At 40.2% G+C, this 22,520-nt stretch overlaps 2 protein-coding genes across 2 annotated transcripts in view; one reads left to right on the top strand and one right to left on the bottom strand.

Moving 5' to 3' along the window:
* The window catches only part of SCCPDH (saccharopine dehydrogenase (putative)), a 26,054-nt gene extending 4,027 nt beyond the window's left edge, over positions 1-22,027 (top strand). The window contains exons 3-11 of the mRNA XM_014520323.2: positions 1,983-2,112; positions 3,926-3,975; positions 4,476-4,606; positions 5,296-5,413; positions 6,726-6,845; positions 6,928-6,984; positions 10,866-10,977; positions 14,642-14,723; positions 15,413-22,027. Coding sequence (XP_014375809.2) covers positions 1,983-2,112; positions 3,926-3,975; positions 4,476-4,606; positions 5,296-5,413; positions 6,726-6,845; positions 6,928-6,984; positions 10,866-10,977; positions 14,642-14,723; positions 15,413-15,518 — 906 coding nt within the window. The 3' untranslated portion in view covers positions 15,519-22,027. The remainder of the gene's footprint in view (positions 1-1,982; positions 2,113-3,925; positions 3,976-4,475; positions 4,607-5,295; positions 5,414-6,725; positions 6,846-6,927; positions 6,985-10,865; positions 10,978-14,641; positions 14,724-15,412) is intronic.
* LOC102380821 (kinesin-like protein KIF28P) overlaps positions 16,937-22,520 on the bottom strand; it is a 45,286-nt gene continuing 39,702 nt past the window's right edge. Inside the window, exons 20-23 of the mRNA XM_025205136.1 lie at positions 21,796-21,902; positions 19,880-20,030; positions 19,478-19,629; positions 16,937-17,098 (exon numbers count right to left, since the gene is read on the bottom strand). Of these exons, the coding sequence (XP_025060921.1) occupies positions 16,937-17,098; positions 19,478-19,629; positions 19,880-20,030; positions 21,796-21,902 (572 nt within the window). The remainder of the gene's footprint in view (positions 17,099-19,477; positions 19,630-19,879; positions 20,031-21,795; positions 21,903-22,520) is intronic.

Below are 22,520 nucleotides of genomic sequence, written 5' to 3'. Positions count from 1 at the left end.
TCTTTCCAATTTAAGGAAAAAAAAAAAAAGATATAGATATTGATATATATCTATATCAATTAAAAAAATTTTTTTTAATTGGAAAGAGTAAAGATTATATAATATATTAATAAGCTCTACAGTTTGTCTGGCTCTACCTAAGTAAGGACACTTGAAAAATTTAAGTGAAATCTTATGCTGAAGTCAAGTAGATTACGTCATTGTATGTTTTTAAAATTAAGCAAATGAATAGTCCCCCTGACTTCAGTAGGACTTTTCATGCTTAAAATGAAGCACATGATTCAGTGTCCTATTGGCCTTGAGGCTTTAATGCCTGCTTATTTGCATCTTTTTTTCTAAAATTGTACATTTAACTGTTAGAAAGGTTAAGATCTGAAAATTCACGTGAGAAGTATAAAAGTAGTAAGTAAAAAAAATAATTTTTTTTTTTTTTTTTAATTTGGTAAAACATTAGTGATGGGCTTTATGCACCCAGTACTTGTTACATGAAGCAAAGTCTGCTTTATGATTACATAAGCAGGATTTCTGTATATAAGCTTACATGCAAGATTGAAAGTGTATTGTTCGTGAGCTCGTCATGCTTGCAAACCAAATACATTTGTAGTACATCTTTTATTTTCGTCTGTTGTACGTTGAATAAATACTGGATATCTCCAATGTTTTCATTTCTTGTGATCCTGAAGGTTCTTTAATATTCAGTATGACTTTAAACCTAAAATTTGAGTATTTTTATTAAGAAGGACACTTAAAATATTTTTCTAGAAAAGTAATGATTATGCTAAAATGTGTAAACTATTTGATGTCACGAATTTAAAGTACAGCAAAATTATAAAGCTGTTATATTTGTAAGTGGTACTGGCCCTTAATGGCAAATAATTATCTCCGTTGGTGTAGGAGAGAGGACTGCAGGATTATATGCTGCCTTTATGTGGCTGGCCAAAATGTAACTTTACTTTCTACAGCTAAGAAACGGTTTAGATCCAGTGTTTCTGTGAAAGTTAAGTGGTTCTCTGAGTGGCTTTTCGTTCAGGCTGTATATAATTTGTGCCCAAGATTGCATATTTTATGACATACAAAACCTTTTAAGTAAATACATTGCAACCTGAAGTATGCTAAATACTGCAGGTACCAACATATATGTAATGCAACTATCACATGAGACGGATATATGCAGTGTCTTATAATTATATGGAATCTTAAATAAGAAGCTTTGCATTTGAGGGCTTTACCAGCCCTGTTTTGTGTAGAGTGTAAGCCATGCTTTTAAATTGAATTGCTACTCGTATTCAGTGAAGCATGTCTTAACTCTAACAGAATTCTGAATTATTTTTTATTCATTTTATATAGATACTAATATATAATGATAAAAACTAAAACAATCATTTGAATGTTTCTGGAACTCTGAGGGTTTAGCTGTAGGAAGAAGTTGAGTACTTTGTTAGGATGAAATGCTCTTGTTTTCTAAAGTTATGCAACTTCATGCTGACAGAAAATATTTGAGAAACTATTTCAGAAAGAGTAAGTTACCTATTCTTTTAGAATTAGTAAAAGAGATGATAGATATCATTGTTTCTGTTTTGCGAGTTTTGAGTACATTTTATTTTTTCTGGAGTTTTTAGATCCATAAAAACAAGCCTTGTAAATAAATTTAGTATGTGAGCCTAATCCTATGTAGTATCTTGATCATAGGGGTCACTTTACTCATGTGAATAGGCTAAATGAAGTCTGGTGGAACACAGTGGGGCGCGCACACAAAATAAAATCATTATTTAGGCCTGATTTTTAGTAACGGCAGAATAAATTTATGTTTCTCTTTGAATGAAATTCTAATGCAAAGAGGCTCCCTCTGTATCATGGTTAAAGCTGAAAATAAATTACGATGATGAATGTATAATTTTATACATTATTCATTCAGTATCTTTTGATTTGAATCACCAATTCAGATTATTTTGTTTAAAATGTTTATATTGAATATTTTTCAGTTTCTGGAAGGCATGTATCTGAAATATAATGACAAAGCTGCAGAAAAGGGTGTATATGTCATTGGAAGCTGTGGTTTTGACTCTATTCCAGCAGATCTGGGAATATTGTACACCAGGGACAGCTTGAAAGGTAACTTTTTCTAAGAGTTATCTTTACCTTGCTGTGTTTGGCTGAGCTTTGTGATCCTTGTTTCTCTGAAATGTTTTTCCTTTTGAGAGAGAGGGGAGTAGATGTTGGAGCAAAAGTATGTTCTGTCTGTCAGGGTCTGGCTATTGCTATTTTGCCTTTAAGGACAAATATACTGAAAATAGGCTGAGATATCAAACTACACATGAACTGAATTTAGTTCTCACTTCCAAACAAGGGTACTGTGTCCAGCAGAACCTCATTCAGTACTGGAGCACCCGTTATGCTTCTTATCATGGCCGTTTCATTGAAAAGGTCAATACAAGTATCTGCACAGGTGATCCCTGTGTTACTCGTCTTAAATACATGCATGCACATGTGCTGTTATAACTGCTAGTAGATTTTATTATTTTTAGGTTTTTTGACATCTTGGTATGCTGTTTTCACTTTTAATAAAAATGAATCTCTAAACAAAGGTTTTGTTACTGTTACAGTCATTTTCCCACTATGTATGGGTTTTATTTCTTCATATCCACATTTTAGATTTATAACCTCTCTTCCTAGTATAATCATAAGTTTCTCTTCCCACCCTGAGATCCTTGTTATGTTTCTTATGCTATAGACATGTCACATCTATAGCCTGTTTAGCATGACAAACAGTGAGCAAGCATATGTTCACACCATCTGTACCACCATAGAACTGGCAAGTCAGACGCATACATTTAACTGTTTCAAACAGGAACTTCTCTTTAGAGCTGCACTTTGTAGTGCCGCATGTAAGGTGTGAGTAATTCAGTGTAGTGCTACAGGGGTCTCTTGGTCTCGTAGCATCCTCCAGGTCCCTGCCTTTCCCCTTTTTCCCCCTACTGGCTCAAGTCTCCCTGACAGCCCACATGGAGCAAAGCTGAAGCCTGGCCTGGACCTGGGGCTGCAGCTCTGTTCACTGTGGTAAGCTCTCACAGAACTGGCTGCTGCTGCTTCAGGGGAGCAGCAGTTCTGCTTGGGGACCCTGCTGTTGCTGCTCCCATAGGAACAATGCGAACAGCTGCTACTGCAGCAGAACAACCCTGGGTCCTCCTCCAGACATCAGAGAACTGAGCCCTGCTCCACACTGCCTAACAGGCTCTTCTCTGTGTCTGAGATCTTGCTGTTGCTACAGTCCTACAGCAGCAGCTGTCAAAGACAGACCCCTGCCACCTACAGGGGTTAAAGAGAGCTCTGCTGCTGATGGAATGGGGAAGGGGGGAAGTAGTGGAGGGGAGCAGTATTGTCAATGACATCCTGCCATCCCCAAATCTAGCACCAGGGGAAGGGATCACTGCAGTGTTCATTGTCAGTGCTGGCCTGATGGTCAGGACACTGTGGTGGCGCAAAGGAACAGCCTCCTGGCTAGGAAGCACCCCTTTGCAACCTCTTGTGGGGTTCCAGTCAGAAGGTGCTGACTGTGTGCATATGACCTTGTAGCACTACATCTGCTGTGGCACCCTGTAGCAGCAGAGTTCTGCATGAGTTGGAGAGTCCCCTTGCAGGGAGGAGGGGTGGAAGAAGATAGCAGTCCACCCCGGGGTGCTGGAGGACCAAGCCAAACACTATTGCCCTATGTGTAGCATGATACAAACAAGCTGTAAATGTATTACATTTAACAAGTAACATCTTTGTGGATGGATCACCATTTTTTGTGGCTTATTATCAGATGATGAATTACTTAAAAGTGCAACTTTACAATTTATTGCTCCATTAACATTATAATCACACTTCCAGTATAACATTTGTCAGGGACTTATGTCATGGATATCTATCTTTGTATTCTATATAGGTATCCTAACTGCAATTGAAAGCTTCCTGACATTTAATACTGGACCCGAGGTTAGTGTATTTATATTTATTCCAAACACATAAAAATGTTTTGTGAGAGAGCAGCTGATTGAGTTACAATTTTTTATTTTGCAAAAATGGCATTAGGATGTTTCAGACCAAGGAACAAAGCCAGCCTTTTACTATTGTCCTGAGAAATATTTTATTGGCTTAGACACATAAAATTCAATAAGGTTGGCTTGTACGGCCGGCATGTCTGGATGATGCAACACATACCAGGCCTTTTCATAAAATGTTTAACCATAGCAGGGTTTGTTGTAAAGAGATGTAGAAGGGAAACATGTATATAATACATTAGAATACAGCTGTGTGGTGTTGGCACTCAATGTCTGCCTGTTTGGCTGTGTGGTTTCTTAAAGGATCTAATAGAGTATGTAATCATAGATGGAGAAATACTGAAAGTAGAATAAATAAAAAGTTGCTCTACTAGATTTAACAGCAGATCAGAATTCTAGATATTGATGTAATATTCTTTCATGATATTTGACTAGGGTTATTGTATAAATGATGGAACCTGGAAGTCAGCTGTGTATGGCCTCGCAGATCAGGACAAATTGAAGGTGCTTCGTAAGCAGATTGGACATGCACCTCTTCCAACTATTGGTGCAAAGCTTAAAAGAAGGTAAGGAAACCTGTAATACCGAGATGGTTTTAGTTTTTGTTTTGTTTTTTTGTTTGTTTGTTATCTTTGTATAGAGTATTTATAGACTCAAAAACTTGGGAGGAATTTCAGAAATCATGTCCTAAGCCCCTGCACAAATCCAGGGTATGCGGGATATGTATTGTAATAAAGTTAACACATCTCTAAAAGAGAGAATGTTTCTTATCTAACAAAGTTGGAGATGTGGGGAAGAATAACAGGTTTTACTTAGGGGTTTAATACCAGTATACCTGATGTTTCAAGGTAAATAACACTGATTAAAAAATGCTTAAAAAATTAGATGACTTTACAAAACCCAGCATATCACTAGCCTCATGAAATTTTTTAAAATTTGGATCACTGACTTAACATTCACACTACCGTGGCAAGAAACCAGAGAAAAATGCTGTACAGACAGACACATTTATTCTGAGTAAGCTACCATTGGCTCTAATTGAGTTGCATCAGTAATCCACGTGGACAAGTTTTTCAGATTATTACTTAAATCCAAGGGAGAGACAACAGCATAAAAATGGTTAAGATATAAACTCTGTTGGAGTCATTATAGTTGTCACTGCTGGCATTAGTTTTGTAGTTTGCTAAACTGGGGAATAGCTCCACAGCTGACTTTATTGAAAGCGAAGGAAAATATTACTGAATTTTTCTTGCAGAGGTCAAGTGTTTTACACTGAAGAATTAAAACAGTACTGCATTCCATTTTTGGGATCAGATGCGTCTGTTGTAAAACGAACTCAACGTTATTTGCATACGCAATTCCAGGAAACACCTGTAAGTTTGCTGTTACGTTTATAAAATAATAAATAAGGTTTTCAGTAAATACTTCACATTGGGAAACAGTACTTCAGTTGGTACTTGTTATGATTTGCCTGGTTAGGGAGACCCCAAGAATGAGTGGAAATGCATTTTCACTCTCGTTAGGTCTGGCAACATGTTCTGTCTATTGCCCTTGGAAATCCTGGGAATTGGTGTGGTCTGACTACTCTAAGCAGGGGTTGTCATGGTAGGTCCTTTCTTTATGAAAAGGCCTCCAAAAAACCCAAAATATATATCAATCACAACCTGGACTCTGCTTCTCCATTTTATGGAATAGGTGTCCATATTTTCCATGAAGTGTCCAGATGTGATTCAGGAAGGACCAGATCTTTCTTGGTAGGTCAAATCCTGGCTGCAGGACCATAGAGTCATAATTGGGCATTATGAGCAATTGCCCAATTAGATCATTTAATGGCCATCTAAAATCAGTCCATGCAGCTACCCCTGAAACAGTCAAATGGTTATCAAATTTAGATATTAATCTATGTTGTACTCCTAAAATGTTATATGAAAGAAGAATTAATCTTCAGTCAGAAGTTAGTTTATGGATTTATTTTTTAAAATGTTTTTGGTACCCACATTTGTTCCTGGAAGCCCTGCTGACAGTAGGGTTCTAGTTACCTTTTCCTTTTTCTTTTGTTTCCCCCAGCTTTGCTTTTTTAAGTACAGTCTTTCTCTGAGGTATGGCCCTACCTCTTGGTTCTATGTAATGTAACAGATTATGGGAACAGTGAAATCCTGTTCCTGATTTGCACTTTGCGTGTTTTGCTATATGCTTGTGAAATCTGGATATACGTATTCAGAACATCTCCAAGAAAATATACTGTGCTGACAGTATCTGGTGCTGAGCCCTTAAACCTTTTTCCAGCAGGAGATGAGTAATCTCTGAGATTTAAAATAAAATTAGTTTAATTTGTGTTGAGGCAAAAAAAAAAAAGGAATGCAGTTGAAAGAAGAAAAACAATAGTAACTTGCATGTCTGGTTTTAGGCCTCTTTTTGCACTGTTCTCCTTTTGTTTATCATATCCCTTCTTCTGCAGGTATAACACAAACTTATAATGGTTTTCTTTCTGTTTATTGTGACTATTGAAAATGCAGCATTAGTTAGAAAAGGTGGTTGGCATTAACAATTGTTTTTGAAGTTTTTAACATCTTTTGTATTGTGCGATATCTGGATGTGAGCCTAGTAGGACAGCTTTTTGTCTTGGCAAGATGCAAGTATTTTGTGTATATTTTGCACAATTATTATCTTGTGCTATTGTTTTAGGTGCAGTATGCTGCTTATGCAGCTATTGGTGGTCTGGCCTCTGTTGTTAAGCTGATGTTTGCTGGCCTTCTATTTCTTCTCCTTGTGAAGTTCAGCTTTGGAAGAAATCTCCTAGTAAAAGTAAGTGTGTTATCGTCAGACGTGTGGTTTACTGTGTTCATGTCCCCGTCTCTAATTTAATTTTGCTCTTTTTCTTTTTTAGTACCCCGAATTTTTTTCTGGAGGCCTTTTCACAAAGAAAGGACCAACACAGAAACAGGTAATTGTTGCTCCACCTTACTACAATCACTGATTGCAGAATAATGATGAGGCACAGTCTGGATTCTGCTGTTTAGTTTTAGTTTCATTGGAAAGTGGTGTGTTCTCCATTCTTAGATCATATTTTAAAAATGACGAGCACAGTTACAGAATGCCTATTTTAAATATTTGTTTCCTTTTTTTCCATCAAGTATCAGTCAAGTCGTCCACTGCTTACAAAAGCTCCACAGTATTCCAGTATCTTCAAATTAAATAAGTATGCTACCATCACAAGTCCAGGTGTGTCCTGCATATCAGTTTGTATGGTCATTTGGATGGCCAGCAGAGATGTGGGTTTTCCAGAAAATTTTGAATTGGAATATTTTCCAGAAATTTTTTCAACAGAATTTAACTCTTTTTTCCACTGAGGTCATTGTGGCACCTCTAGTATCACTGGCACTATCTGTAGAATCACTTGCACTGCTTATTAGTTCCATTTCAGAATCAGATTGAGGCAAATCTGATTCAGAACTACTTGAACTACATTCTCTTTTGCTAAAGGATGGTTTTACCAATGAGTCTATCGATGGGTAAGGGCATCTTATCATCACACTGCATCTTCTTCTGTAATTGTGCTTCTGACTGATTCTCCAGAAGCAAGATATTTTGACAAATAGAAACAAGCTTAGCGGTGCATTCATCTGTTAGTCTATATCTCTTTTTTGCCTTGATTGAGCTGAAAGTCTTCCAGTTCATTTCACAAGAAGCTGCTGTTGGTGGAATGCTTAGGATCCTTAGAGCAATCCTGGACGACAGTTGGGTGTTACAGTATCCCTTCCACCATGTGAGAGTAGACGTATTCTCTGCTGCCCGCCGAATGATGTCTTTGCTCCAAAGTTTTTCTTTTGCATGGTACTTGGAAATGTCTGAAATCATGGCTATTTCGTCGATGTTAGGGACATTCTTAGCTACTCCTATAATTGTATCGAGATCAGTAAATAATTCATCTTCTGACAAATGTTGTCCTCTGTGTTGAGGATCCAAAAGGTTTGATGCCAGATGAACTGGATGAGAATAAAACTCAGATTTCTTAGTGAACGTTTTACTACTTTTTTGGATAGAGGTGAAGAAGGCAAAAGCTCAATTAGATTTTCATTCAGTTGTCTGAATATCTCTAGAATATTTGAAAGGCTTGGTGTATCTTCTTCAAGTTTCTTGATAGCCACTGAAACTGGTAGTACCAAATTGAATGCTCCCTGAACTCAAACCCAGAATACATTGGTGTCGAGAATCTGCTTCCAAAAGTTCACGGGAATAATAGATGACACAGTATCCCAGATTGAAGTACACTGCAAACAGTTCTTTGTGCACAGCAAATTTATGTAAACACTTGTAGCTGAGCCTCATCTAGTTTCTCCTGGCAAGCTTCTCTTTCTGTAATTTCTTCAAAGTCTGATTAGCAACATGATGATTGTTGAATACCTTCACAGTTGCTTTACACTTTGCCAGTATTGTCTTCATTGTATTTACACTTACTATGTCTTTTGCCAGAAGATTCAACCCATGAGCAAGACAGCCCAATACTATTAAATAAGGATACTTTGCCTTTAATATTTGCCATGCAACTTTCATGTTACTTGCATTACTAGTTACAAGGGCTTGCACCCTGGAGGGACCTGCACTTTGTCTCTTCGCTAAGTAATATGGCTATGTATTCACCTATATGACAAGATTTGGTAGCAATTGCTTTCAGAAATATTGGTTCAGGTGTTGCTAACATAATTTTCAATACAGGATTTCCTTGTATATCAGTCCATCCATCGGGCATCAGAGTCAGTGATTCTGCTTGACCAGTCCTTTGAACAACCATTGTTTGAACTCACATGCTCTTTGTCTAAGAGAATGTGATAAGCAATAACATGACGGTAACTTATATGATGGTTGGGTTAGTTTGTAATGGTCCTTCCAGTATTGATTTTCATTTATGGAAAGAGGTGTACCACTTGCAAATATAGCACAAGCTAATGTTTCATCTGCTTTTTCTTGATCTTCTTTTGAAATTTTGTCCACAAAGCTTGATAAAAACTGTTTTGAACAGCTACTCATGGTGGATCACATATCTGGTGATGGTAATCTTGAAAGTAAGGATCCTGCTGGTTCTTCCCCCAAGACCTGGCAGCTCAACACTTTTTTCCATTTTTTGCCAATCTGCTATTTCACTTGAGCTATCAAGTTCCTGCATCAAAAGGGGGGGAAAGATTTTTATTTTAGCCTGGCCTCATGCATTGGAAGGAGGAGGCAGGGAGCTTGCTTTCCACCCTCCCCCCACCAGAAAGAACACTCTGCTGCTCAACTTGCTCCTCAGTTGCCCTGGGACTGCAGAGCCAAAGGGAAGTATAGTCTGGCCTCTGCCATTGGCCAGAGAACTAAGCTTGCTCTGCTGGGTTGAAATAGTTAACTATATATCTGTTAGATAATTTAAAAAATGATTGTTAAGCCTAAGCCACTTTGGGTGCTTAGTGCAAGCAGAAAAGCAGGATACAAATGTTTTGAATAAATAAATAATAGTCCAGAGTTGCATTGACAACTTTTAAAATTATAATGTTTTAAAGCAATATAGATGCTAGTCTATATTGTGTTTGTTTAGCACATTCATTGGTTTACTTGCATAGGATTCCTGAAGTAGATTTTTCTCATGATATTGTTCCATCACTTCATTGTATTGGCTTTCTGTATAAGGCTTGTACTCTTTCAGGACAGTTTCTACATGTTATTAAATGTTTCTTCATTCTTGTGTTGTTAGCATACTCCTGCCCACAATATTTACATCTACCAACTTCCTTCCTTCCTTTAGTGGCTTGAACTTCACTATAATGATGCCACACGCAAGTTGGGGTTGGTTTTTTTTCTGTTTAGGCATTATTTTGACTACTTCAAACCAAAAGCACTAAAAAAAGTAACAGATCTTATGCAAACACTTCCAACTTCCCCAGCTCAAGAAAAGAAACGAGACACTGCTCTGTGTGTTTTGCTTTCACTTGCAGAATGAGATGAAATAAGAATTTTAGCTTTGGTTTTCATTTGATCTGCATAGCCAATTGGGTGAATTCATCACTTGATTTTTGGTTTGGATTATTATGCAAGTGTATTTACCCCCCTGTTTACAGATCAATAAAACATATATGTACTCTCACACATTTCCTAGGGTTAAGCACCTGGAAAACTAATTACAGCTTTGAAACTGCCAAGCTGGCCTAATGTTGTATTGGCATCCATTCATTATTACTAATGAATTTTATGAAACATTGAATTTTTAGAGATGGAAAATTTTCCCATGGGAAAAATAAAACACTGAAAATTTTCTGCCCCACATCTCTGATGGCTAGGACACCAGAATTACCACTTAGTGGAGAGGATAAGGGAGGAGGCAAGATGGTAGGGGAACAAAACCAAAAACACCAGTAAGGATGGAAGAACTACCCCAAAGGATGTGCATTCACCAAGTAACCATATTTTTGGGTGTTTGACACGAAGCTGAGTACAGCCACCTGAGGACCACAGAGCTATGGATTATTGTAGCAAAGTTGATACAAGACACAAACAGTTGCAATCCTTTTACCAGATCCAACACACACTTCCAGCGACAAGGAGTGACTGAAAAACTAAGGGTTAATCTGTGGTACTTTAGTACTGCCCCTGGCTGCATCCACTCTGCTTGAATGAAAAGTAGTGTAGCACTGCGTGTGCTATTAAGCTCCCCAAGACACTGAGTTTATTTGCTTGTGCACAGGGGTGGAATAAGGTGACCCTTCCTTCCAGTTTGGGAATGAGCAAGCATGACATCTCTCTGTGGTGAGAAATTGGATGCTTTAGAAATGAATTAACTTGTGTTTTGTATTGCAGATTGATGGGTCATCCTTTACATTTACATTTTTTGGTCAGGGCTATAGCCAGGGCCAAGATCCACAACATGGCAAACCAACTGTAAAAATCTGCACCCAGGTGAAGGGACCAGGTAAAGTTGTAATGCTATAGCCATTTTAAAGGCCAGCTGTTTCTCATGTATGCTTTTTTGTTTTCTTAAGTCATTATTTTTAGGGTTGTAAAGATTTTTTTTTTTATTTATAACTAGAAGCTTTGTGTCTTTATAAAGACAGTCGCATGGCAATCTGTGTTTTATGCGTATTAGAGGAGCAAGCAGCTGAAGTGCAGATAGGGCTACAAATGAAAATATGCAATATCTATATGGAAACAATACTAATAAAATTAAAAAAACAAGTTTGTTTGCTGCAGGTGCTATTGCCACCTACTTACAGGTACTTAAGATCTTTTATCTTTTTATGCAGAAAACCAGATCCCAACACTAGTCATGAAATAACGATAATTTAAGATTGAATTAAATACCAGTCATTTCTAACAAATAATTTTTCCTTATTTAAATAAATAGTCTTAAACTGATTTTTTTGGAGATGGGGGAGAGAAATTTCTATGCTACTAAATATCCTAATTTTGCTAACAAAGAGATGATTGTTCACTTTCTGGCACTAGTGTCTTCCTTCCCAGGCTGGAATGGTCATGTCACATGTTTCAACGTATGCTTATTAGAGGTGCACCAATACATTGGTTGCATATTGGATTGGCACCAATTAAAGGAAAATTAAAGTTATTGGCTTTTTTTGGCCGGTGTAGCTGATAGTGTAACTTTAAATATGTGTTCTGGCTGGGCCCCCAGACACCATGTGCAAGTGTGCAGCCATTGTGCACGTGGCCAGGAGCACAACTGGGCAGTGTGGAGAGCAGTGTCTTGCAGGTAAGTCTGGAGGGGAAGAGGCATGGGGAGACGGATTGAGCCCCTTATGGGGAGGGAGGGAGTGGGGCAGGGGCTGCTCAGCCAGGGCAGTGAATGGGACCCTGGGGCCAGGGTGGGGAGCAGGATAGAGCCATGGGCAGCTTGTCCAGGGTGCGGGGGAGGGGGAAGAGACATTGGGGGTGGGCTGTATGTGTCCCCCTAGATTTGAGTGCAGGCCAAAGGTGAGCTGCCTGCTGTGGGCTTTGAGCCAGGGGTGGGAGTGGGGCAGGCCTAGCTGTGTGGGGCTGGCAGCACTGGGAGGGGTGGCTGTGAGCGTACTAAGGCAAATATTGGGGTGGCTATAGTCCCACCACAGTAGCCCTGGCTCAGGGCACTCTGCTCTGCTGCCTTTGCCCTGGGAGACCTGAGTCACCTGTGTCCCTTGCCTGCCCTGCAGCTGGGGGCTCCCCAGGGAAAAGCAGCAGAGCAGAGTGCCCTGAGCAGGGGCAATGCTGGGGGAGGGGGCTATAGCTAACCCAAAATGTGCCTTAACCCTCCCCCTCTTCCCATAGCCACCTCTGCCAGTGCTGCTGCCTGCCCTGTGCAGTTGAGCACCGCCCACTCCAAGTCCAGACCCCTGCACTGAGGAGGCTGGCATTTCCCCTGAGCCTACAGTAGGCAGCCTGCTGCTGCCCGATGCACAAATCTTGGGGGGGCTAGTGCAGCAGCAGGGAGCCCACCTCCCCTTATGCTGCCGCCCCCCCCGGTGCCCTGAATGGGCCACCCGTAGCTCTGTCCATTCCTACCCTGGCCCTGGGGTCCTATTCACTGTTCTGGCTGGGCAGTGCCTGCCCCACTCCCTCCCTCACTGTGGGGGCCTCTACCTGTGGCACCCGCCACCGCCCCCCCCGCGCTTTCTCTCCCCCATGCCCATTCTCCTCCACAGACTTGCCTGTAGGGAGCTGCTCTCCACATTGTCCAGCTGCACTCCTGTAAATTGGTTTCCAGATACCAATATTGGTATTGGCCAATATGGCTGGTTAATAATTGGCTATCGGTATGGGCTAAGAAAATCTTTATTGGTGCACCCCTAGTGCTTATGATTGTTAGAAGCTGGCCCTGTACTCCACTTGCACAGGCTAGTGACCAGGCAGCAGACAGAATCATCAGGTCCTTGTGCTTCCTGATCAACTGGATCTGGATGGAGTCTAGTCAGTGTTTTAGTTTTGGGATTCTTGGGCAGGGGTGGGCAAAATACAGCCTGTGGGCTGGATGCTGTCCACCATGCCATTGTATCCAGCCTGTGGGGCACCTAAAAATTTTAGAAAATTTAATATTTATCTGTTCCTAGCTGCCAGTCAGTTGATGGAGCCAGGGGCAGTAGCTCCCAGGGGGAGCTGGCCGGAGTCAGGAGAAAAGCCAGCCCAGTCTGCCCCACCCCCAACTCCCTCCCACCCTGAAGCCTCTGGCTGCAGCTGCTTTCCCTGCATGTGGCTGCTCCAGCACCACGTGGCCCACAGCTGCATTGTTGGACCACTTATGCACGGTTCCGCTGGTACCCCAGGAGCGGGAGGGAGGGGTGCGTGTCTGTGTGCGTGTGTAGTGGGGGGGAAACGCACGATGTGGGTATAGCGGAGGAAGCACATGTAGTGGGGCAAAGCTGTGTGTGCGCGCGCGTGCACAGTGGGGGAAGCACATGCGTGTGTGTGTGTGTTTGTAGAGTGAGTCCCACAAGCACCCCCCACCATACACATGCACCCACACCTCCTTTGCACTGCCATACATGCAGACCCCCTGCAAACCTATATCCATCCCCCATGCCTCCCACAGCCCCACAGTTTTTACAGGAGTAAGACTTCATTTTAAGCTTTGGTGCAATCACCTCTACGTACACTATACAAACGCATGTAAATCAGGACAAAAATATTTTTGAAATCAAATTAACAAACGTTGTAGATGTTCACTTTTTATAATATAATTTGGTATTTTATGGCAAAGCTTACTGAAAGGAGTATTGCTGGGGGCAGGGGCTTTTGGTGACAAAGGTCAGCAGTTATGGGGTGGGACTTCAGGTCCCAAGATGGGGGCCTGGGGGTGGGGCATCTGTCAAGGGACAGGGCTACCCATGCGGCCCTCGACAACTTTCCAAAACTCAGTAAGCAGCCCTCTGCCCAAAACAATTGTCCACCCCTGCTCTAGGGCATGCTGCTGGGGTCAGATCTCTTGTCTGACACCCTTCCTTGAACCATCGGATATAGCAGGTAAAACACCCCTGTGCTCTGAAGCTGGTGCCTCAGGACTGAGTCCTCCACAACTTCACACAAGTTGTGAACACTCTAGGCTTCTTGTTCTGTAGTGTAGCAGGAAAGCAAGGAACACAGATTTTGAAAGGAATGTCTTAAACATTTTCAGGTTTAATACCAGAGAAGCACCATCCCTTTGTCTGAGGCCATCCCTGGAGTCCATAGTTGTTCATCATATCAGTCCATCCTGCTTCCTTTCTTTTTCAGACCCTTCCTAGTTTGTGATAGTGGCTGGTCTCCTGCACACTGGTTCACCATCTCTGCCACGTGCTCCATTCAGGAAGCTCCAAACCTACTAGTGGGTTTCTGGAGAAGGATCAGTGTTCCATGGTGGTGAGCCAGTTAAGAGACACCTAGTTGCCTAGACTGCAGAATTGCTGACTTCTGAGTGATAGTCCTCTGAACAGCTCTGCCAGGCAGGGCAGTTTCTGAACCATAGCATAATAGGTTTCCTCTAAATATTCCCAGATTTGTATTTAACACACAAAACACAATAGAATTAATCTGATGTAGGCACACGCCATTATGTCCGAGGAAAATCTGTGCACCTCCCTTTCAAAAAATGGCTTTATTTTTATTTTTTGCAGATGCTGGTTATATTGCTACCTCAGTAGCACTAGTTCAGGCAGCTGTGACGCTTCTGAGGGATGCAAGTTCTCTTCCTAAACAGTGAGTCCCTGTTTCCCTTGTATGTTAATCATTTGATGCTACTCTTGCACCTTTAAATTGTGTGAACAAAAGTAATGTGTCTAAATGCATGAAGATCCAGTATGCAACAGGGGTCAACCATACCAGTATGGGTTCATCTACACATGCGCTTTACTGTGGAGTAGACTAGTTTAGTTCTGCAGTAAAGTGTCAGTCTACACTCCTACAGAAAACTAGAACTCTTGGTAGAACACATGCACCAGCATTAGGGTGCAGTAAACTAATTAACTCCACCATAGGATAGTACTGTTGGAGACAGTACCAACTTACAGCGAAGTACTTTACTGTGCCGAAATGCATGTGACTGCAGGCATACGTTGTGCCTGGTCAGCCCAACCAGGTGGGGGTCTGTTTTGCTCTGGCTCAAATTGTTGCTGTCCTGGACATGCTTATAGACATGGTGCCTGAGAGCATTTGGCTTGAACTACTCCTGGAGTTTGTTAGTATTATTAGATATGTAGATTCTCCCAGTGTGTCTCAGCCTGCTGAAAGGACACTGAGAATTTTTTTCTTGATAGGGCAAATACTTGTTCAGGGAATCACTGAAAATTCAGTCCCATCATTTGAGCTTTGAGATTGGTGTAATCCATGATTTTAATGATTGAATAAAATACATATTAATGGCTTTCTAATTGCTTTGTTGTTAACAGAGGCGGTGTTTATACTCCAGGAGCAGCTTTCTCTAAAACAAAACTGATTGATCGACTCAACAAACGGGGCATCGAGTTTTCTGTTATTAGCAAGCCTGAAGTCTGAAGTTGCAAAATAATTCCAAGGAAAACTAAAATTGCATGAACTAACAGCTTCTGTGGTTTAATTCTAAGGTACCAAAAAGTATATTTGGATGTAAAATCTAAACAGGACAGCTCTGTGTATATCAATAAAAATATTTACAAATCAGTGGCATTCATAAATGCAGACAGTGTGCACTGTTGCTTATACAGGAAACAGAAATCGGTGTGGTGGAATAGCTGACTTCAATCTATCCCATGGGCAGTACCAGTTCTTTTGTCTAAGGAAATTGCTGATTTGGTACCTACTTAAAAGCCAAAATACCTATTTATACATCATGAAATAGGTAACAGGCTTATGTGCATATTTAGGGTATGACTACTTATAGGATCTTTAAGGAATTTCCAAACTCTTCTTTCCAACATGCAATTCTGGAGTAAACTTCAAGTTACCCAGAAGCAGTAAAGAAACAGTGCTTAATTATCAGTTTGACCAAGAGCTTACAAAATAAGAACAGTCTAGATAATTATTTTAAACAGTAAAATGCCTTAGCTAATCAAACTAGTGGTTGAGTACTAATAACTATTTGGGATAAAGACACTGCTTACTATGCTGTCTTTCAGTTGAAAGATGTTAATATCCTTATTTCAATATAAGACTGGCTTCCATTTCTTGTGCTTTTTAATAAACATGTCTGGTAGTTTTTAATATTAGGAAGAGCCAACTTTATTGAAAAGAAAACAATGGGTGTGTCAGTCAAAGAAAAAACAGCTATTCCTTCTGATAATAAGTTAATATAGGATCAAACTAACAACTAACTGGAGCAGGTGTACTGTTAATTGATGACGAGTCATTTCAGTAAAATAGTACATAGGAAAGCTACATATAGGAGATGTTTCAGACAGCAGCCTTGGTCAATATTTTTTAATATGTAAAGATTAAAAATGACCAAATCTCTCCAAATTGTAGTTCAGGTGCTAACATAAGTTTTCTGAGTAATAACAATAAAAGTTGTGCTGCTTGGCTTTCCAAAAGGTAAATGAGATGACATTGACCATACAAAGGCTTGTAAGTATTGACTACTTATTGTAATTGTTGCATAGCTTAACCCTCCTAGTTCCATAGTAAAGATTTGCTCAAACATTTGTTCATATATTTTAATGCACTGACAAATTAGTACACTAAAATTGTAGCTTTCAGTTCATTCCCATGATTGCTGTGATTTAGCAGTTATTTCATGGTGACTTCTTAGATTTCATGAAATCCTCTTGAATCACTCACTTCAGAGTAGTTTAAAGTAGAGCTCAGAATAACTATATTAAGGCCAGTTTCTAAGACTTTGCTTTGGCTGCATGAATACAACTGACCCATAATAAAAGTTTAATACGATCAAAAATCTTTTAGAGTTGCTCCATGTTCATGTGTGGTCATGAATTCAATCCTCAATGCTTGCTGTATGCTATACTCTCTCTCTTCTTCTTAACTATAAGAGCAACATCATTTTTCAACTTGCATGTGCTAGATTCAAGTTGCTCCCCAAAATCTTTTAACATACATGACTGTCTCTCTGTAAAAAGACGCAGCATCTGTAAGTTATCTTCCACCTGGAAATACCAATAAAATTCATGAGCATAACTATTCGGTTGGAAGTGCATGCCATTTTGTAGGTTTCCTACATGTGGATCTTTTTGGTTGCTTGCTAAGGCAGCAATTGAAACATAATTCAGAGATGGCAGCAAGTAAAAGTTTGATTGTAAACTCAGTTTGGAATCACAGTTGTGATTATGGTTGTTTTAGCTTCTCAATAAAATAGCAAACATCATATAACTAACTAGGTGTCAAAAGGGAGAGAAAAGAAAAGCAGGTTGGATAGCTAGATTGGTTTTTGGAAGATGATGAGCAAGTACTCTTCATCTCACCAACTGAGCCAAGACCTCCAGTTGCATCATTCCATATAACAAATAGATCAGGTTTACTTTCCTATAATTAAGAGCACTTGTGTACACCAAGTGCACTTCTGCTGGTTTTCCATGGCTAAAGTTGGGTCTGATTTAAGTAGGTACTTGGCTGTGATATTAAAATTAATTAATCTCTTATATTTTCACTACAAGAATAGAAAAAGCTGATTTGATCATTTGCTGGAAAGTACTGTCCTAGGTAATTACTACTTACCTTAGTAAAGTGGTTCTCAACCTTTTTAGACTCAACCCCCCCTGGAAAATGTCAGCTTAGGTTTCACTTGATTTTTTACAACAGAAAAATAATAGAACTAGTCTTCTTTTGAAAAGAACTCAGACCCCCAACAAGCCAGAATGAGTTTAACACTGTGGATTCCTATTTGAAATCTCTGGGTTTATCTTGAGAATCACATTTGTGTGCCTAACCATGCTAAACTAACATTATTTGGCACTTTGTGGCACCCCGAAAGGGCTTTGAGACATACTTCAAGCACAGCTTTAGCAGGAGCATGAGAAAGTAAAGTAGGGCTGGACAAGACCTCACAAGTTGATCTGGTCCATGACTAAAACATCCTAGCCAAGCGTCAGTCTAACCTGCTTTTGAAGTTTCCAAGTGTGGAGATTCCACCACTTCTCTAGGTTACCTGTTCCAATGCTTGACCACCCTCAAAGTCAAAAAGTTCCTCCTAATCTCCAGCCTAAATTTCCTCAGCTTCATCTTGAGGCTGTTTGTTCCTAGGTCCACCCCCTACAAGCAGAGAAAAGTCCATCTCCATCCTCTCTATAATCTCCCTTCAGGTATTTGGAGACTTACCAAATCCCCCCCCCCCCATCTTTTTTCCCTAGTTTTTCAGACTTTTTCATAAGTCTTTTCTCTGGACTCTTGCTAGAGTCTTTCCAAACGGTCCATATCCTTGAAGTGTGGGGGCCAAAACTTGACAAAATATGCCAGGTGAGGCCCTACTAGGGCTGAATCGAGTGGGAGAATTGCTTACCTTAATTTGCAAGCGCCATTCCTGTGAATACAAGCCAGGATACTATTGGCTTTGCAACAAAAGCACCCTGTCACTCATTCAGCTTATGGCCCACCATAACTCCCAAGTTCTTCTCTGCAGTATTGCAGTCTAGCCTGTCATTCTCCAATCTGTATTTGTGCATGCAATTATTTCTTCCCAAGTGCAAGACTTTACATTTGTCCTTGTTGAATCTCAGCTGATTGCAGACTATTTCGCAAGTTTATCCAGGCCATTCTGGATCCTAGTCAAACTCTAGGGTGTCTGCAAGTCCACCTAACTTAGTGTCATTCAGAAATTTACTAAATGTGTACTTGATCCCATCATCCAAATCAGTAGTAGTAGTGGCCCACCAGCTTCTACATGGTGGATTATGAAAACATGGTATATATATATATATTCCAGATTGCAAAGGAACATACTTAACTTTACTTGCAGGCCTTGATATATGCAAGGTCTGTTTGCAGCCTTAATGTGTCCCAGGATAAACCATTTTATCCCAAGACAAAATGATCACTCAGATATTCATGTCCATTGTCCCAGGATAAATCCTAAAAAAGCTTATTGGATAAGAAGTACTAACAGTTTATCCCACTACATTGCAAAGTGCATCCTGGGATTACCTCATTAATGGCAGAAAAGCAACAGTGCATTCAGCTGTTTACGAAATCCTGATTGGAAGAATGAAGTGTGTACATGCCAATCCTAGGATATTTCTGGTCCAGGATAAACATGGGCACAACTTGTCCAGGGGCAAATACATCATCTATTCCTAGCCTAAGAATGCTGACAAATAAGCTCATGGAAACAGGTTTGTTCTAATGCAAAAAGCAGGAAAGGGAATAGTTGCAAGAAATAAGAACCACGTCACCCGCAATCCTGTAGTGAAAGCTGGTGACATAAAAGGATCTTAAATCTGAAGAGGCCCAGTTCCCATTTCTTAAAAAAACACTTAAAAAATCAGACATACAGGGGGTTTGCTGTGCTTCAGTTTCAGAAATTGTCCTCTTACTACATTCATATTTTGATAGAAGACCTTAAGAGCTTTAGCAAATTCACTGTCATAGCTGGTCCGGTGACAGCACAGCTGGTCAGTTCCTTCTGATGAGAGAGGTAGTTTTGTCATCTTAATAGTCCATTTGTGAGGTGGCTTCATATTCTTACCTAAAGTGCAAGACAGAATTTTTATTAATTATATTATTACAAGCAAAGGCTGATAGAGACAAAAGTTGATTCTGCATTCTTATATTGCTGTTTAAAAATGGGAATTTCATCCCTTTCCTTTTGTCAGAGAAGAAATTCAGTGCCATGAAACTAAACTAACATTTTCTTAGAACCTCCTGGAACAGATGGTGCCTGGTGCATATACCTGAACTATAACAGAGCATGCAATTGTATGGCATTTTGCACTAACTTTCATGGTGTCCTGTGTCCCATTTCTTCAGCTGCTCCTTAAGAAAAATATTTTCTTCCCTTAGAGCTCTGTTAATATCCCTCAGAAGCTCAGTTTCTTGTTCCAGCTTCAGTAGCTTCATGTAGAGTTTGGACATTTGGTTTGGTGCATCCTATTAAGAAAAATCCAGTATGTATCTAAGCAGTCTTAGTAGTCTAAGCAGAATATTATCAAAAAAGCCCTTACTGTTATTGCTTTGTATCTGCAAAGCCCTTTTTCACCCAGACTTGAGTTTTGGTTGGAATCATGTAACTGGAAGATTACATACACACGCAGCCTTCACCCTAGCCCAGGGGTTTTCAACCTTTTTTAAGAAGTATACCCCTTCTGGTGGCAGCAGCCAGACACAGGGGAGGGGAGGGCTTGCATGCAGCAACCGCAGCCACACCCCACTTTCCCACAGCTGGTCACACATGGGCTGCTGATGGGCCTTGCTGTAGGAAAGTGGCATGTGGCAGTGGGTGGTGCAGGGTGGTAGATGGTGGCGGTGGTTGCCATGTGTGAGGCCCTCCCCTTGGCCTTCCCCCCCACTCCTGGGAGGCAGCGACATGGGGTAGTGGGTAGCGGTGCTCCATCCCCGCCTGCCTGCACATATCCTTTAGAACCTTTCGAAGTACTCCCAGGGGTACGTATACCCTCTGGTGACAAACCCCTGCCCTATACTGTCAGATGGATGGGGTTGGATGCAGCCTTCATGCTGGTATCTCTTGTGTTCCAGTAGCATGAGGTTGATCTCTTTCAAATGCTTTTAAAAAGATACATATCTGTTTTCAAGGGTGCCAAGATCAGGCTATTTGTTGCTAACAACTTTGGGTTTTTTATGCATAGTACAGAAGAGAGGAGCAGAGGCAGGAAATAAGTGGGAGGTTCAGGGAAACACAGTCCCAGTTAGGGTAGAGGCCTTTGCAATAAGCCCAATCGAAGGCAGCAAGAATGTTGTGTGAGTAAGGGGAAAGGAACGGTTTCCCTTATGTAAATGAGGTGAGAAAACCTATCAGAATTAGTTTGTTAAAAAAAAATGCAAGAAAACCCTCAGTGGGATACAAGAGCGAAAGAAGCGAGAGAGAGATTTGACAAAAATGTGCAAATATTTTGGCAGACAAATACATATTTTTCAGTGGGTACAATATTTGAAAAATTATCCAGCCAGCTCTATATTAGACTGATCACAGGGAAGATAAAGAGGCATCAAAGATTCAGATGAACTGGACTGAAATCAAAGGAAAAGGAAGAACAACAATTCCATAAGTGTCTTGCACCTTTTTATTTTTTTTTAAATGAGACCAGTTATTTTAAACTATAGTTTTCCTATTGGTTTTAATAATTTTTCAGGTAGGTTTTGTTTTGGCTGTAAGAACTTGGTTCTGTTTATTTATAATTTAAACTATCAGGGCTTATACCATTTTAGTACCATAATTTATAATAAACTACAATAAAGGATGACTAAGAAAATCCAAAGCATTCTATTTTTCATTAAAAAAAATCTGTTATAATACTTGCTAGCAGGATCATATAGTTCTCTGTTAAAGGATAGTCTACAAGCAACAGCTGTTACTTATTTATTCCAAAAAGCTGTTTGGTGACAAGTTCTCCTTTGAAGTGGGGTCTGCCTCTGGACCATGCACATCTCAAAAAAGCATGTGGCCTGGGTCAAGATTTTGGTTTATGGCTAACAGGGTTAGGAAATTTGCCTTCCCTCCACCCCTTGTGCTACGCTGTACACATAGCTCACTGCCACCCAGGTGAAATACTGTACATACTGGGTCCCCTTTCTGCAACCTTTAACAGCTGATATGGTCCCATTAATGTCAAGGGACTACTTTTGTGAACAACATGATGTTATCAAAAAATGTAATCGGTAATTCGGGTGCACTCACCAAACTAACATCATATGCATTCAAATCTTTTGGGCTATCGACAATAATGGTGCCCTCACTTGTGACACTGCAGCCTTGGAGGGAACAGTCTAGCTCTGTGCACCCTTCTGCATTGCAGGAAAGACATAGCGTGGTTAAGACAATGTTGTCCTGTTCTCTTCACAATTGTGCTTCTATTGCATGTCAGTTGCAAGAAACACAGGAAAATAAATGCAAATTCATTCTAAAATGATACCAAGTCTCTGTATTTATAATAATAATTCTCTTTTTCCCCAATTTTTCTCCAATACATTTTTGTATAATAACACCTTACCACTTGTGTTTACTTTTTAAGTAATTGTATCAGTTAATTGTAACCCTACATTTAACAAGGAGGTATGTTAGCAATACAGCTGAAGATCTTTACATGCATGCACTGTAAGCCTACAAGTTCTAAACAGATATCCTTGAAAAGGGAGATTTCTAGAATACTGCATTTATTCATATACCACGTGCACCCTTTCTCCAAAAATCAGCCCTCGGAAATTGGGATGCTGAAGCGGGGAAGCTGATTTTCTTCACCAGAATAAAAGCTGGGAGGAGTAGAAGCATGGAGAGGCGGTGCTGCAAAGTGCCTTCTGCTTCTCTCAGTGAGCACACAAGAGGGGCGGAGTCCAGTGTTAATCCTTTCACAGCTGATGACAAATCAGTAGCAGCTTTTGTTAGCGAAGTCAAAGCCTCGAAGA

Source organism: Alligator sinensis, unplaced genomic scaffold (assembly GCF_000455745.1).
Source record: "Alligator sinensis unplaced genomic scaffold, ASM45574v1 scaffold284_1, whole genome shotgun sequence".
Classification (NCBI taxonomy): domain Eukaryota; kingdom Metazoa; phylum Chordata; order Crocodylia; family Alligatoridae; genus Alligator; species Alligator sinensis.
This window is presented reverse-complemented; position numbering and strand designations above follow the sequence as displayed.